We start from the raw sequence: 17,169 nt of genomic DNA on the forward strand, positions 1-17,169 counted from the left end.
CATTCTCCAGGTGGTTGACTTTTTAATTTTTTGATTTTAAGTTTACTTTAAAAATCATATTTCAATACTTTTATGGCTAATTAATTATACAATAATTTCTTAATAAACTTTAAATCAAAAAGTAAAAGTCAACCCCCCTGGGAAATTGAATTCTCTTTCAAATGACATAAAGAACGTGAAATTCTGTCCATAAATAACAGCGCTTTCTGCTCCAAGACATTGTTCTTATAGGACATAATTTTGCTGTTTGACTGTTGGTCGTCCTCTACCACCCACGACTCACCCTTAAACGATTAACTTGAAAACATGATCGTTTTTATTTTGTTGGTCTATTTTTCCAGGACTGGAGGCAATGAAGATACATTGGGGTAGAAGATAAGGAGGGCGAAATCTAGCGAATTTTTTGGTACTGCAAACCGCAGATTTGGCGCCACGAATCCACCCACTCACATAATATACAGTGAATATCGTTTATAGTGACCTTCAAGGGACCATCAGTTTTGGGTCACTATAACCGATAGTCACTATATCCGATACTAGGCTCAGGAAGTACTAAAGTATACATTAGTGAAAAAACAGCATAAATAATGACACTTACGTTTTCGTTGCAGCATTTTATTCCAGGTAAACACACTTTCCAAACTGAAACGTCCTTTATATTATTATAATGTACTGTAAATTTTTAATAATTTTTATGAAAATTGAAACGAAATCACAAACGAAGTCACATTCAAATGAAAATCCCTGTTAATACAGTATACAAATATGGCCCGTTCAAAAACTTCAGTAGGCTACTTCATAAATTTCATTTTAGTTTGAAAATAATTCAATGTTTCATAAAAAAAAACTTGAACTGAAAATAAGAAAAAATTGAACTCAAAAAAATGTTAAAATTAGGTCTTTTCAAAAAGTCTGTAATTTTCGTTGTTTTTTTTGCACTTTGAATTGTAGTACGATGTTTGAAACTGTTTCTCTAGATTAAATAGAACATTTTTTGTTGCTTCATCTGCTGTATTTGTGACACTAAGAAATTGGCAAATTGTCTTGATCGCTTTACAAGCTTCAGTCAGTGTTGGTGGATTGATTTCCTCATCATTATCATTGTCTTTCTCAGTGTTTGTAACGTCGTCTTCTTCTCTCAAAGTCGAAGTCAGCAATTCCTCATCACTTACAGCTGCCGTCGTTTCCAAATCCTTGTCTACTTCTTCATACTCTTCAAAGAAATCCTGAGACACTGGTTGAGCCAAACTTCTCCCCCATTCTTGTAACGACTCTTCTGTGCATGCAGATTCAATAATGTTATCAGACTGCATTAAAAATCCTGCATGTCTGAAACAGTTTTTCACTGTAATGGATGTGACTTCATTCCAAGCTCTTTCTAATTGCGTCGAGTACAGAGACTTTTGTTTCACATCCTTCATCCAAATCTTGAATGATTTGTAGAATGAGACGTTTCCGATAGTTGACTTTCAGAGACCTTATAACACCTTGATCCAAGGGTTGCAAAACAGATGTTGTATTAGGCGGGAGGAACACCAACTTTATAGATGTAAGATTTTCAACATGTGGATGTGCTGGACAGTTATCTACCATCAACAATATTTTATCATTTTTCAATTTCAGTTCATTGTCCCATTTTCGTAGCCAGGAAGCGAAACCACTGCTGCTTCACCACTTATTCTACCACTTGTGATTGCATGGCGCTGGCGAAATCGTTGTATCCATGCAGATGTAATATCGCGAGGTCTACCCAACTTCTCAGCCAAATCATTTGCTTTACTCTGCAAAATTGGACCGCTTATAGGAATATTATTCGCTCTTGTATCTTGAACCATTTCAGCAACGCTTGATCTACATCATTGTTTTGACTAGGACGAAGGTTTTTTGATTTCATAGAACTTGTCTCGAAGCTCTGCTTAATTTTATCGCGATTTTTCCATATTACCGAAATTGTTGAATGTCCAACCCCTAATTACTTCGCTATGTCCCTATTTGCTTCACCATTCTCAATTCGCCAAATGATGTGCGATTTTTCTTCAATAGTGAAAGTCTTACGGGAAGAAGCCATATTATCAACACTGTATACAATTTAAAATAAGAGTTCTGTTTGTAAAATTTAATGAAACATGCACTACACACACTAATATAACACACACTTTACAGTAACAATCCAATCACACATCAACCGAAATACTGTAGGATGCAACCGAACCGAACGAAAGGCTGAATTGAACTGAATGTCTGAATAGGCCAATAATGTTCAGAGGAATGCACATTTCACGATTTCGTAATAAAAGACTGACCATAATACGGCTCAACTAGAATAAATACAGACATGATGATTCCTGTCTGGAGAACATCCTGTTTACTTAACGTTTCGTCATTATATACGATATTATTTTCCTCATTTTGATAGAAATCCGGTCATAATAGCCGATATGTGATTATAATCGATGTCACTATAAGCGATATAATAAAGCATTGTACGCATAGCAAACCAAACAAGGGGCAGCTTTCCGGTCACTATATCCGATAGGTCATTATAGCCGATGTCATAATAAACGATATTCACTGTATAATAATCTTTAATCTCTTCTCTACGTGTGTTACCAGTTGTATATATATATAGTGTATTTAATATTCGTATGTATCGCATAAAATATGCAGTATTTTATTATGGACCTTTCAGCTGAATTATGTTCTGTATAGCCTAACATATTTTGTCTTCTTGTTATTTTAATAAAGATTTTAGTGAAGATTATTCTAGTAAAGAATATATTTATGAAAATTTTACTTCACATTACATTTTATTACTTGTTATTTCACATTACTACTCTTACAGAGTTACTTTAATAAGAGTTACCATATTTACTTACCATTATTACTTAAGGCCTATTCACATTTTACTTAAATGTATTATTAATTAGCCTAATCTCATTTCATTAAATTAGATCGCATTTTTATTTATTTTTGATATGTTTAATTATGTTCTTTGTATGGTAAATAAAATTTGAATTTGAAATTTGAATGAATTTTATGAATAAAGGTGAATTTGGTGAATGACTGTATGAAGTTTTTATGGGTAGATTTTTCCAAGAATTTTAGCTGAATAGTAGAGTTATTCTTTTAACTTCTATTTATGCTCATCCAATACATCCTCATTATAAAAAGAATGTCTATGGAAACATTTTCATGAAAGTCATGAGCCATCTTCCTTCCTAAATAAGCCTACTCACAGTAAGATTGCCTTGAACATGTATAGCTATACACCTAGGTGATCCATGTAACATGATACAGGTAACATGTATCATCAATACCTAAACTATATTTTTGTTAGTTACATATTTTCATATCGATATATATTTGAGACATGGGAGTGATATATATTGGACATGTCTCATCGATATCAAAATTATATTTTTGTTAGGTACTTATTTACATATCAGATATGTATTTGAGACATGAGGGTGATACATATCAGATACATAAAATGAATACCTAAATGATATGTATCCAAAAAGCGGACATTTTCACATATCAAATACGTATCAGATAGGTATTAGATACGTTTTCAAACATATCCAGTACATATCGTAAGTATCGGTGGAACATATCTTATACATATCTGATATGTTCATGTGCTATGTGGGTGTCAATGCGTGGAGATGAGAAACAAAAGATGGAACGAGCCATGGAAACATGTAAAGAGCCATGGAAACACATTTGACTTTTGAAAAATAACTTATGAATTGAACTCATTACGGTGACCGTGAACGTTGTGACTTGGAACTCACTAGGGAGACCGTTATCGATCAGTACTTCTTCTATTTGGTCGCAATGAAATACTGAACTGATGCCCTAAATTAACCTAATCCTGACCTATTGTTTTTGAAGGGACGGATTCAAGGATCCAAAGGTTCAAAGAACCCCACACGTCAACCGAAGCTTATTGTGTTTGTATTTGATGATACAGATACTATTAACTTGTGTTGCAGACTCCTGTAGTGGCAGCGGCTACGATAGCGCGGCCGAAGTCGCCGGTCGCCGCTCAGGCGGCCACAGCGTCGAAGGCGGACAAGCCGGTCCCCCCGCCGAGCCCCTCATCTTCCCCGGCCACAAGCGACCCTCTCAGCCAGTATTATTGGAGCCGAACGGCATTCGACCGCGCAAGCCTTGCAACTGTACCAAGTCTCAGTGTCTCAAATTGTAAGTAAACTTTGCCAGGTCTAGTTTAGTTATATGCATTAATAGAGGGGTGCTTCAGTAAGATTATGTTTAGTTCCAGTAGGGCAGAAAAAGAATACTATTGGTTCTGATAGGAGTGCTCACTCGACAGAAAGTTCGGCAGAAAAAATAAACAAGAGCGGGTAGATTCGTGTTTCAGATACTTTCGAATATAATTTTAAGAACCTCGAAATGATGAAAATTAAGGACTTAAGTATCACTTTGTTTTTCGATCGTTCATTACGGTCCTTAATGACTAAAAATACTCGAGGCGTTTAGTCAAACGAGTCGTCACGACAGGACTGGACGCTCTCTGTTTGGCTGATTCTCGATACGCCAACCCAATCAGCCAATCGGAGAGCTTTCTTCCCTGGTTCGTGCTGGTTCGTCTGATAAAACGCTTTGTGTGTTTGGGCCCTCAGGGTAATATCACATCAGACGGGTATGACAGGGCAAGACACAATTGGACAAAAATGTACTAGAAATAAATGTACTGTGCAAATATAACAAGTTCGGACGCGTCAGGTATTACATTTTTTCACCTACTCCAATTTGCATTCATATAGCCTATGGATTTATAACCATGCCTTATAAAATGTTTTTTATTATATATTTTTTTACTATTGATTTTGATTCCTCATTGCAAAGTTATGCCATACGCATAATAATAAAATAACCTTCTCCAATTTAGTCCGTTCGTGTCCGGCTTGTGTGATATCACGGTTATGCTTATTCACGATTGAAAAATTCTTCTGTGATAGACTAAAGCTCATCAATATCCAATTATTTTCTTTTTCTGTTTGGCCAGTTCAATTCTATTAGTAGCCCGCATAAGTACAACTCTAACACAAATGAACTTCTCAGTCCGTAATATTGATTTAAATTAATTTGCAAAATATAATGTGAATAATTATTGATTCATATTTATGTCATGAAAAAATACGATTTCAGTTTACTGTAAAATATGCGAAGGTTTAAATAGAATCCTGTCCATTCTTGGGAAAGGATACTCAGAATATCCTTCCCATAAACTCTATCAGAATGCATGGATCAATAGTGGATATTTTATAACGTAATTCAGTTTATATCGAGTGTTTCCGAACTCCCTACCAATATTCTAGAACATTGGTCCTGGGTAAGAAATATATCTAATATAATATTCAAACTTTCCGAAAGTCCTTGCTACTCACAAAGCCGCCATTTTTACGTTTACAATTTTGTTTTATGAATTTGGAAAATCTCATAATATTTTCTGTCTAATATCCAGTTTCACTTGCGTATGATTACTTATTACTTGAAAAAATTATTGTAAGTGAAAAAAATGGCGACTATGTGATTAACCAAGGCCTTTTGGACAGTTTGAAAATTACATTTAGACATGCTTCTTACCCAAGAACAATGCCCTAGAATATAGGTGGAGAGTTCGGAAACACTCTGTATATATGTGATTATAACATTCTCTTCTCATTACGTTTGAACTTTGTTGTAAATTATTATATATATGTTTTAATGGGTGTGTGCAGGTACTGCGACTGTTTTGCAAACGGTGAATTTTGTCATCAGTGCAACTGCAACTGTTGTTTCAACAATCTTGAACACGAGGAGGACAGACAAAGAGCAATCAAATCTTGTCTCGAAAGGAACCCGAATGCCTTTCGACCGAAAATCGGAAAAAGCTACGTTGGCGATGGAGAGAGAAGACATAACAAAGGATGCAACTGCAAAAGACAGGTATTCTGGGAAGGGATTTAACACCATCTTTGTTGATAACTTCCACCTGGAAGTTTGGCAGATTGAGAATTAATCTTTTGTGGATCTCACGAACACACTTCTTCATGACTTCATAACACTCCTCTTCAGTCATATCTGAAAAATCAATAGATATAAATAAATAAGGATCACCTGAAGAATATCTTATGTTGAGAGAACTCCAATATTTCGCCAAAGATTACACTCAAAATTGGCGTTTTTCTATAGACACAATAGTTCAAATGTACACAGGACCATTTAATACTTTTTGGGGTTTTGAGTAAATCCTTCCAGGGTTTTCGAGAACAAATTAACCTTAAAATCTAAACACTATAGTGTACACAGGTTTATCTGAAGTAATGGTGGTGCTAAATTAGAGGGTTTCTTTTTTCAAGTTTTTCATCGAATTTTCAATGCATTTTGAAAACTAAACTGACCTAACCTAACTACATTTTTCAAGTAAATTCATACTTTGAATGAATTTGAGGGGGTTAGATATGGTGTTTGTCAAATTCTCCATATCATTCCTGTTCCAAAGTACTATCAGACTGAAATGCAATAGTTCTCTTAGTATCTTAACCAAGTCTCTAATTGAGAAATAACTGAATATATATTAGTTCTGAAAAGTAAGGTTTTTTGCAACCCTGCGCTACATAATTCAAATAAAACTGGTGATTGAATTGAGCGATGAAAGTCTTTTTTGACTTTTTAACGGAAGGATGCAGGCTCAAATGAAAAATGCTGCTGATCTTATTACTGGATGTTCCAACTAGAGGTCAAGGGGGCCGGAGCCCCTTGGCTAGACACGGATAAGGCAAACGAAGCGAGCTTGATAATTGTAGATATTAAACGCATATAACAAATGTTGAAATACTCGCACATTTCAGATATCGCACATATGAATGACATCCGAATTTGTTAGTTTTAAAAAATAGTGTTTCCTAACAGGAAAACAGTCATTACATCTTTGAAGAGTATGCCAAGTTATCTCTTATAATTGTTGACATTTGATTTGATGACTAGCTTAATTGAATCTATGAAAAATGTATTATAATCAAAAATGTATTATAAATTATATAATCTACTTCCTAGATGGAGAGTTGGTATCACTGGCTCCCTCAAATGGTTGCTCTAGTGTTGTGTATATTATTTTTCGTATTTTCGATAGTTCTTCATCAAAAAATGATAAATAGTTCAGAAAAGTTATTGACGGCTTCAGTAATAGACTTCTGTTTCTAACCTAATTAACAGTGCAAGAGAATCACTATAAGAATACACCTTTTCGAGCTTGATGATGATGAACTTTGAACCCCCTGCAGGGAACCTAACAAATATAAATTTACCCCTACAAAACCTGAGACCAATAATCATCCAATTCTAGGTAAATAATATTGCATATCAGCAAGATCAAGACCCTTCAAATATGACAATTTAGTCTACTCTTCGAGAATATGATTTATGATTTATGAGTTATCGACAATATGATTTACGACCAAGCTTGTATAGAAAAAGAAACAGCTGGCTCTGAAAGAGAGGAAAGCATAAAGGCCGTTTCATCCCGCACCGCTCTCAACCCTCCGCCGAAACAATTAACTGCTGTCGCCAGACGTGTTATCGGCTAATTAAGTCGTTTACAAGCCTTTGTAGTAAGAAAGTTACACTGACTCCCAGAATCTAGCAGCAATCTAACCCTACCTTGCTTTCCCTGTCTACTCGAAACAGTAGCCACTACAGTAGACAACAACACTCAACACAGTTGATTCAGCATTCTTACTGTCATTGACCTTGGTCGAACAGTTGACCACTTCCTGTTTACATTATTCACATCACCCTGAGACGATTTTTTATTAAAATCGAAATGCAATAAGGAAAGATGCGGCTTTTCACACTGGTTACAACGCACTATACTAGTACCTTCACGAACAGAATGACTGTCAAGCACACTTGAAACAACATGATTTGTCTTTGACAAAACGGAACCGTTCCCATAGTGACAATTTCAAAAAAGAACGACAATCAAGTAAGCTATGAGTACCTTGATTACACTTCAAACAATTTGACTTTTCACGAACATTACCAGTCGAAGTCATCTCTGATTGAACAGCCAAAATCTAGGAATTTGACAAGTTCTTGACTGGCTTCACACCACTTGATGATTCGAATTTATTATTTTTATCACATGGCAATGACTTGAACTGTCTTTCAACGAAGTGTACAAAATGTTTGTAAGTAAGGAGGTACTTATCAGAGACAACAAATCTCAAACTCTCTACGAGATGTTGGATCTAACACTTTCAATCCCTGCTACAAAAAAATACAATCCTCCAAACCCTCATTTTTTACCCGCTTCAAAGCTGTAATAGAATAACAAAATCTATCTAATATCAAGCCCGCCCTAGATTCAACCTTCAAACTTTTGAACTGAAATATTTCATCTAAATAAGAATCTATCTGAGATCTAGGGTCATTATAATGGCTAAGCAATGCATCCCAAATAATTTTGTAATTAGTGGCTATAGGTGGAAGATGTTTACAAATATTTGCGGCCTCATGAGTAAGCTTTGAAACTAAATACTGGACCTTATGTTAATCTGATAAAGTGGTATTGTCATGGACTAATGATTTGAATAATTCAAAAAACGTAAACCGTTCAGCTTGACGTCCACTAAAATTTGGCAATCGAATTTTCGGTAATAATTGTTGTTCATTAGTTACACTACATGCTGAAACTGTCAGCAAATCTGCTTGCTTAGTTTCTGATTGTTTTTTTATTTTTCGACTGTTTTAACGATAAATGCAATCATATCTAAATGCGAGTCATTGAATTTAGGGACATATTCTGGGTCTACACTCATTTCTAACTCATTAATCTTAAATTCAATACTATCATAATCCACGACTGTTGCTGTAATCAATCTAGCCAAAGTTAAAACATATTGAGCTGTTTTCTGATCAGATACATTTTTACACAAATCAAATGTACGGTGTATTCTCTGATATAATTGTTCTAACTTCGCCCTATGAATTTTCAACATTGCAGGAATAGTTTTAGGATCTAATTCTCCTTGTGTATTCATTTTGAATAACTTTGTTATCACAAACAATAAGATAGTGATGAACAAACAACTTATCTGTACACAACAAAGTTTAGCGTGTCTGCTCTACGCTCTAGAGCCTGTCGACTACAATACGAACAATACAAACAAACTACAAATGCATATATGAGAATTTGAGTACAATTTAGGCCAATAAACATCACGGGCCGGTTAGGACCAACAATAGTTATACAAATTTCTGATTAAGTGGACTGTAATTTTAATCGATTTAATATTCAATATATTCTGGCAGAAAAATACTAATGAATTCATTCATGATGCAATGAAAATCTCTATTATTAAAACTTACCCCGGCTGATGATCTACGCTGTAAGTCAGAGTGATTTTTACCTATAGGTTTGGGTGGTAAAAAGATAAAGGAGAGAATTAAGGAATAGAGAAATGTAAATAAATCACTTGACCTCTGATGATTTATGATGTAGCCAGGTATTGCAGAGAGTTGTAATATAAAAAATACTCAAATTCTCACATGTACTTTAAATCAATTATTACTCCCTACGATCGGAGACACGGAATTACAATTAATAATTTCCGATAGAAATACAAATACAACGAATGAGTCGAACTGTCCTGTCAACGGAGGCAGTTATGCAAGCAGACTGGTATTCGAAAACTACAAACCAAACAAACAATTATGCACTAGAGTGCGCCAGTAGATGGGGAAGATTGGAAACTAACTACTCAGCGCCAAACTCCATTATATTCAAACGGCGTCAACGCAGGTAGTTTTTGAAATAAAAGAAGTAACCTATATTCAAGTCCTTGAAATAGTTTCCAGGATGAAGTCGTCCAGTACCAAAGATATATATTCTCACTCTAGCTCCCTTATTAAACAAGTAATAGAACCCATCTTACAGCCACTTACCTCAGTTTTAAATGCCTGTATAAAATCAGCAGTTTTTCCATCTTTACTAAAACATTCAAGAACTATCCCGATTCACAAAAAGGGTGACAGGAATTCACCAGATAACTTCAGACCAATTCCTATCCCACCAATCTTTGGAAAAATCTTTGAATATATTATTGCAACTCAATTGTACGATTTCCTAGAATTGAACAGCTTGTTTGCAGACTCCCAGTATGGTTTTAGGATGGGGAAGTCAACAATCGAAGCCGTGCAGTCAGTTGTAACCGTGGTCGAGGATGGCTTCAATAGGAAGAAATACACAGGATTAATTCTATTCGATCTGAGTAAAGGATTTGATGTCGTTGATCCCAGTATTCTACTAAAAAAATTACAATTTTTGGGTGTCCGTGATAGAGCTTTAAAATTATTTGAATCCTATTTAGAGGGTCGTACACAGACAGTGTGTATAAACTCAAGTCTTTCTGATCCACTTAAAGTACCACACGGAGTACCTCAAGGATCCATTCTTGGGCCAATATTATTTCTAGTGATGATGAATGATATAGAATTAAATATTGCATCTAAAGTTGTTTGCTATGCTGATGATTCATCACTGGTTACCAACTATGTTGATCTGAGTGCTCTACAACAAAAAATGTCCAGCAGTTAGGGTAAGGCTTCAGCTTGGTTTAGAGCGAACCGCCTATTTTTGAATAATGCCAAGACGCAAACACTGGTGCTTGGACTGAGAAAGATCAGTGATGAAGCAGAAAGTGCAAAGATTCTGGGCATAACACTGGACCAGAAGCTCACATGGATACCCCAAATTAAAAGTGTCTGCTCAAAATGAAGTAGGGTTATATATCTCCTTCGTAGTCTCAAGGACTGTGTGCCTTCCAATTATTTGAGAATGTGCTACTTCGCCTTTTTCCAAAGCACTTATATGTATGGTCTAGTCTGTTTAGTCTGTCTAGTTTTAGTTGGTAGGTTCCTTGCTAGTATGTCTATTCATCTAGTCTAGATTGAATAGGATAGCAACCATCCCGAATCATATATCATTGAAATTATTCAATAAATTGCCCATACTAGCCAGGAACCTTCCAGCTAAAACTTATAAACAGAACATAGAGCGCCTCCTATTGGAAAATCCATTGTAATCACTTTCAGATTTCTTTAATCTACCATTTGACAACTATTTTCATTGAAGCAGGGAAGAATATATCAAGGGTTTAGTCTTGTGGGGCTGCGCCCCAGAGGTTCAAAAAGTAGTCTTGCTCCAGAAGAAGGCTTTAAGAATTATATGTGATGTTGCTTATCTGGAACATTGCAAGCCTCTATTTATAAAACAGAAAATCATGACAGTTTACAGCATGGTCGCTTTCAAACTTCTACAAATAAAAGAGAATTTAGGCTCATATAGCTGCAGAACCGACATTTACAGTCATAACACTAGGAACAAATCAAAAATAGATGTACCATATACTAAGTATATGTACTGTATAATTATGGTACATCTATTTTTGATTTGTTCCTAGTGTTATGACTGTAAATTTCGGTTCTGCAGCTATATGAGCCTAAATTCTCTTTTATTTGTAGAAGTTTGAAAGCGACCATGCTGTAAACTGTCATGATTTTCTGTTTTATAAATAGAGGCTTGCAATGTTCCAGATAAGCAACATCACATATAATTCTTAAAGCCTTCTTCTGGAGCAAGACTACTTTTTGAACCTCTGGGGCGCAGCCCCACAAGACTAAACCCTTGATATATTCTTCCCTGCTTCAATGAAAATAGTTGTCAAATGGTAGATTAAAGAAATCTGAAAGTGATTACAATGGATTTTCCAATAGGAGGCGCTCTATGTTCTGTTTATAAGTTTCCTGGCTAGTATGGGCAATTTATTGAATAATTTCAATGATATATGATTCGGGATGGTTGCTATCCTATTCAATCTAGACTAGATGAATAGACATACTAGCAAGGAACCTACCAACTAAAACTTATAAACAGAACATAGAGCGCCTCCTATTGGAAAATCCATTGTACTCACTTTCAGATTTCTTTAATCTACCATTTGACAACTATTTTAATTGAAGCAGGGAAGAATATATCTTTAAGTATAAATGTTCTCAATATTTGTATTGTTATGATTTTGATGTTTATTTTATCATTTAATGACTATATTCTATTATGTTATATGACTTTATCCCATTTGATGTATCTTCTTTATTCTATTGAAATATACCTTGTATAGATGTATTATTATTATTATTATTATTATTATTATTATTATTATTATTATGTACATTTTACTATTGTAAAATTGAAACCTGAAGTTATGTACGTTATTATTATGAAATCGACGTTTCCGATAGAATTGTTATGCATTGAAGGAATAAAATTATTCTTATTCTTATTAGAATATCGCACCTTCTTTGTAGTATCTATCCAAGAGACCCAAGGTTACCATGCCACCATAGCCATGGACGGAGAAAGGTACCTCAGCGAAAGATGCCAGATAATCAATGTAGAAGAGTTGGGGACCATCAACTTTATCATAGCCACCAATTAACATGTTAACATGGTATGGACTCTGAAAAAATATAAAAACAACATCTTACTTCAATATATATTATCATTTGAATAGCTATTCAAGCAGATTGTATATATGACATGTGTTTTCCTCAGGGGGGGGGACGTGACTTTTTGGCTCAGTCATATCCAGGAACAATTCAGTTGAAAGATAATAATATTTAATTTTAGACGATTATTTATCGATCAAAATGACATCTAGTAAAATATAAGTTTACTATTCAAAATCCTAGAGTTGAAAAGTCTAGAACTTGGCTGACTCTCAAGCTCGAAACTGGCCCTCAATAATTAAAATTAATTAAAAAATTGAAATGGAATTCTCTATTCTTTGATTCATAAAACAAGTACAACATCAAAAATGACCGGGAGAGAAAAAATAAGGTAACCTTGTGCTATTCATCTCCCACATTTAGATAAGGTTACACATAGTCCGAAATAGATTAAGTCTTGTAGTTGTCCACTTCACCAAATTTTCAGTTCTTAATTATTTTCACAAAGTAGATTTTTAAATGTAGGTGCTTCAAAACCAAACATAGAAGAAATAATAATTATCAATAACAAATTGGAAAAAAATAATGATCGTACGGTTTGTAACACTGGAATCGCAGAAAATAGCGATGTCTTTGACCGTTTACTCCACCATCGTTTACGGGGAGAGGGAGAGTGATGATGCAGAAGAGTGGTGGTAAACAATGCTAAATAGCATTACTACTAGAATCGCATATTTTTCAGAATCACATTGAACGGATGGGACTGATGATGCAGTAGTCTACTTTATTCAAACTTGGCGCGCTTTTGGTTTCTTCACCTTTTTTGTATTTATTTTAAATATTTTTAATTTAATCATAAACACATTACATTTCAATTTCTGTCCAGTCATCGGCGAATCCAGAGATGTCCGGACGCCTCGCCTCTGGTTTTCCTCCACCTACTATCTAAAGTACTCAAGCTCAAAGCACACAGGCGTGAACATTTAAAAATCATCTAGTCTAATATTTAGCATCTAAGTAAGGGCAAATTGGGCATTTGCTTTCAACTCAGATCCAAGGGCGTACAGGGTTTTCAGATGAAATTATAATACTCGGGTTTTAAACCATTGATAGGCTAGACGCAGTTTCAACTCTTTTGGTGCAAATGGACTAGTGGGTCTTTATTTTATTTATTCAATAATTTAACACAACAAAACTTCCAGAAAAGTACCACAGGCTAAAGCCCAAAACAGTTCCAATTCTAATTTATACGACAGTCCAAATCAATAACATGTCTTAGGGCCGGTTTCCGAGCTCGGGATTTAGCTAAGCTCTAGTCTTTAAACAGCCGGAGTCAGAAAGCTGGCTTTCCGAAACGGGGCGTAGTCACAGTTTTCATGATAATCTTCATTTCCTCATTTCTATAATTGGAAATGTTTTTCCTGGACGAAATTAATAATTCAAAATAGCTGAAACTTTACACGATTTTCTCTTTAATTTAATTTTGTGTTCAATTTTCTAGTTTTTCGAAATTTAATTTAAACGAGGACTGCGACTACGCCCCGTTTCGGAAAGCCAATTTTCCGACTCCAGCTGTTTTTTAAAGTCTAGGACTTAGCTGAATCCTGAGCTCGGAAACCGGCCCTTACTGTTGGTGCTAATGGGTAGCGGAATAGCAGAATAAAAGCTGGAAAGAGTAGCAAATACTTGTAACATAAATTATGTGTAGTCACAAATAATAATGCTCATTTCAACTAGTGATCTGCGTAAGCCATTTTCCTTAGTCACACCAAAGATGATCCCGAACATCTAGAAAGTTACTACATACAACTAATTGAATTGGAGATCAACAAATATTTACCGAGCTTCTCAAACTATCAGCAAGGTTTTTAGTAGTGAAGTTTGCCGCTGCTCTTGGAGAAAGTGGATAGCCATTCTTCATTTTATACAGCTGAATATTTTTGGAGATGTACTCTGCAAATTGAACAGTGTCTCCATGTTCGCCAACGATTCCCATGGCAATTTTATCAGAGAGCTGGAATATTTTGCTCTCATCTGAAATAAAATGAAAAAGTCAGTGAAGCAACAATTTGATGGATCAGAAAAAAAGTTGGGCAAATGAGTGTCGAATTTCTTTTTTATTTTCGATGATGCCCACAAAATCTCAATAAACTCTGCAAAAACTCTTCTCGTGTGCCGCTACTTTCCCTCAATTTCAAATAGGAGAAGATATAATTGAATGCACTGACTGATTCAGTCAATATATTGGGTGTGATGCAGGTCGAAGTGGACAATATACATGTTGATAATATTGTCAAGATGAGTGAGGCTCTTCAGACGAGAGTACATGTATTTTGAACGTTTCTACTTGACTTGTTAGAAATTGTAAAATAAAATTATAGGCTTATTCTTATCAACTTATAGGGTATAAAATGTAGAACTAATACTTTTTCAATAAATTTCAACGTGTTATCGTTAATACGAGGTGTGCCTATTAAATAACGGGACTGATAATGCAGTGGAACGAGTGCGCATGCGCTAACCAACATCTATTTAGTTTGAGACTTCCTCTTCAGAATGCAGTTAGTCTCGTTTCTGTAAACAACTTCGTTGAGTCATAACCGTCATTCACGTTAGTGTTATTTTGTATTGCCGGAAAAACGGTTAGCATAAAAATTCAAAGCAATGATGATTGTTATTTCGATATTTATGGGATTGTTTACCTTCAATTGATCAAACAATTGATCAACATTACTACCATAAGGTACTTGATAAAATACGTGAAGGAGAAAGAAGAAAACAACTCGAAATGTGGAAAAACAAATGATGGATTTTGCACAAAGACAATGCGCCAGCTCATTCCGCGTTATCTGTTGAGCGGTTCCTGACCAAGTTCAGCATCCCGGTGTTAGAACATCCACCCTACTCATCAGACCTAGCACTATGTGACTTTTGGTCTGGAAAATTGGTACTCGCGACTACAATTAATTCTGGAGGAGTAGTAGTGCCTTAAAGTCTCCTCCTCATACGAATTTTGTAGTACAAGAATTATTATGGATATCGTATCGAACCATTTTTATTGAATAAGAAAAAATACCCTAATTTCTTTAAGAAAACTACAAAGTCTCAACTTTACATGAACATTTTAAAAATTGGTGTTTCATAGCTAAATAGGAATATTAAAAACCTCGTTTCATGTACTGAAGCATAATTCCTTTAACTGATCCTTCTACATCCATGACCATTGTACAGTATAGTTTGTGTCAAAAAAGCAAGATGGCAGGCCAAACTAAACTGTCCCTGAGTACATTCATTTACTGAGTAGAATGGATTTCTTTCCAGCTAGATCTTGAATTTGTTTTTAAAGCAATATCATGATATCAAAAACTCTCGGAACCCGCAAGCCAGACTGTTCAACTATAGGCTGTGAGAGAGCACCTACAATGATTCCTTCAGCCAAATAGAGCTGGCAAGCTTCCATTAAGTACACAATCATAAACCTTGCTCAGATTAGCAAGAACCAGATGCAAAAGATCCATCTCCTCAAGAGCTTCAACGATATAACTTACTCATTTCTGAAATAGCTTTAAACCTAGATCTTAGACTTCGAACTTTTATTATAAAACCGTGTTGTGCAAAAGAAAAAAGGAACATAGAATATCACCTGTACGGGACAGGATCACTTATAGTTTTCCGATTTATATCATCCTACACACGGGAGCATATAATCAATATAAAGCGGCGTCCACTAACGACGCCCTTAGTATCAAAAGGCCGGAACTGTCAAGGGTATATTAACCGCACCAGAAAATGACACCTTGCTGAATAGTTTCAAGAGTCAACTAAGATCAAGTGAAATCTCTTAATGTAGTTAACATATGAGTATAGATGATAAAAATAAATTTGCCAGAATAAAAATATATTTTTAATTTATTGCTTATTCATGTTTTCACATAACCTATAACCTGCAACTGAATCCGGCTAACTAGAAAGTAGGCTAAAGAAAAAAGCTTTGCGTTCAAATACATTGTAACATCCTATTTGGAAGGAGTGTATTTATAGATAAATCAATAGAAAACTATGCATTACATACCTTGTTTTACAACAAAAATGCTTTCTCCACACGACATATCAGAGGCAAGCATAACAAAATCATTACATCTTATCCCAAGTAAGGTTTCCATGTTTTTCAAGTAACAATAACAAAATAAAAACTATCAGACAGAAAGTTCTTAAAATGTGAATAATTTTCACAAAATGATTTGCTATTCTATGAGAGAAAAATGTTTCTTCAAATTATTGCCAATTCATTCACACAGTACTAGTACTAGCACAACAAACAAAATACTCGCACGCGTACACACACACGCAAATAGTCAAATACCACTGCTAAGATAATTTTGTCTTTTCACCAATGAATACAGAAATTGATTAATTCCATTTTTTTAATTGTTATAAATGATGTGTTCATTAATAACTTGTTTCATTTCAAACTGCAGTAGCAAGTTGTTATTTCATTCTGAGATTTATTATGAATAGAATTTTTCAACGCAACCTGTTTGAAGAAACTCTTTTTAGAAAAGACCATTCTACGTCGTAGAAATTGCCCAACCTTAATGTGTTCGAAATCATACCCACAACATGATATATAGTGAGGTTCACGTTATAATGGCA

General features: G+C 34.9%; 1 protein-coding gene across 1 annotated transcript; it reads right to left on the reverse strand.

The window, feature by feature from the left end:
• Positions 1-5,845: 5,845 nt before the first annotated feature.
• LOC120349679 (proteasome subunit beta type-2-like) lies at positions 5,846-16,875 on the reverse strand. The gene is made up of 4 exons (XM_039420180.1): positions 16,589-16,875; positions 14,357-14,550; positions 12,365-12,527; positions 5,846-6,090 (listed from the first exon to the last, which is right to left on the reverse strand). The coding sequence occupies exons 1-4, from the start codon at positions 16,677-16,679 to the stop codon at positions 5,846-5,848; spliced, it is 693 nt and encodes a 230-aa protein (XP_039276114.1). The 5' UTR covers positions 16,680-16,875.
• Positions 16,876-17,169: the final 294 nt, after the last annotated feature.

Source organism: Nilaparvata lugens, chromosome 2, assembly GCF_014356525.2.
Source record: "Nilaparvata lugens isolate BPH chromosome 2, ASM1435652v1, whole genome shotgun sequence".
Taxonomy (NCBI): Eukaryota; Metazoa; Arthropoda; class Insecta; order Hemiptera; family Delphacidae; genus Nilaparvata; species Nilaparvata lugens.

Excerpts from the sequence above, each read along its gene's own strand:
- LOC120349679 (XM_039420180.1), bottom strand. The coding sequence starts at position 16,679 with ATGGAAACCTTACTTGGGATAAGATGTAATGATTTTGTTATGCTTGCC. Across the intron at positions 12,528-14,356 it reads CTGATAGTTTGAGAAGCTCG|AGTCCATACCATGTTAACAT; the intron begins GTAAATATTTGT and ends ATATTTTTTCAG. Across the intron at positions 6,091-12,364 it reads GGATAGATACTACAAAGAAG|ATATGACTGAAGAGGAGTGT; the intron begins GTGCGATATTCT and ends TTGATTTTTCAG.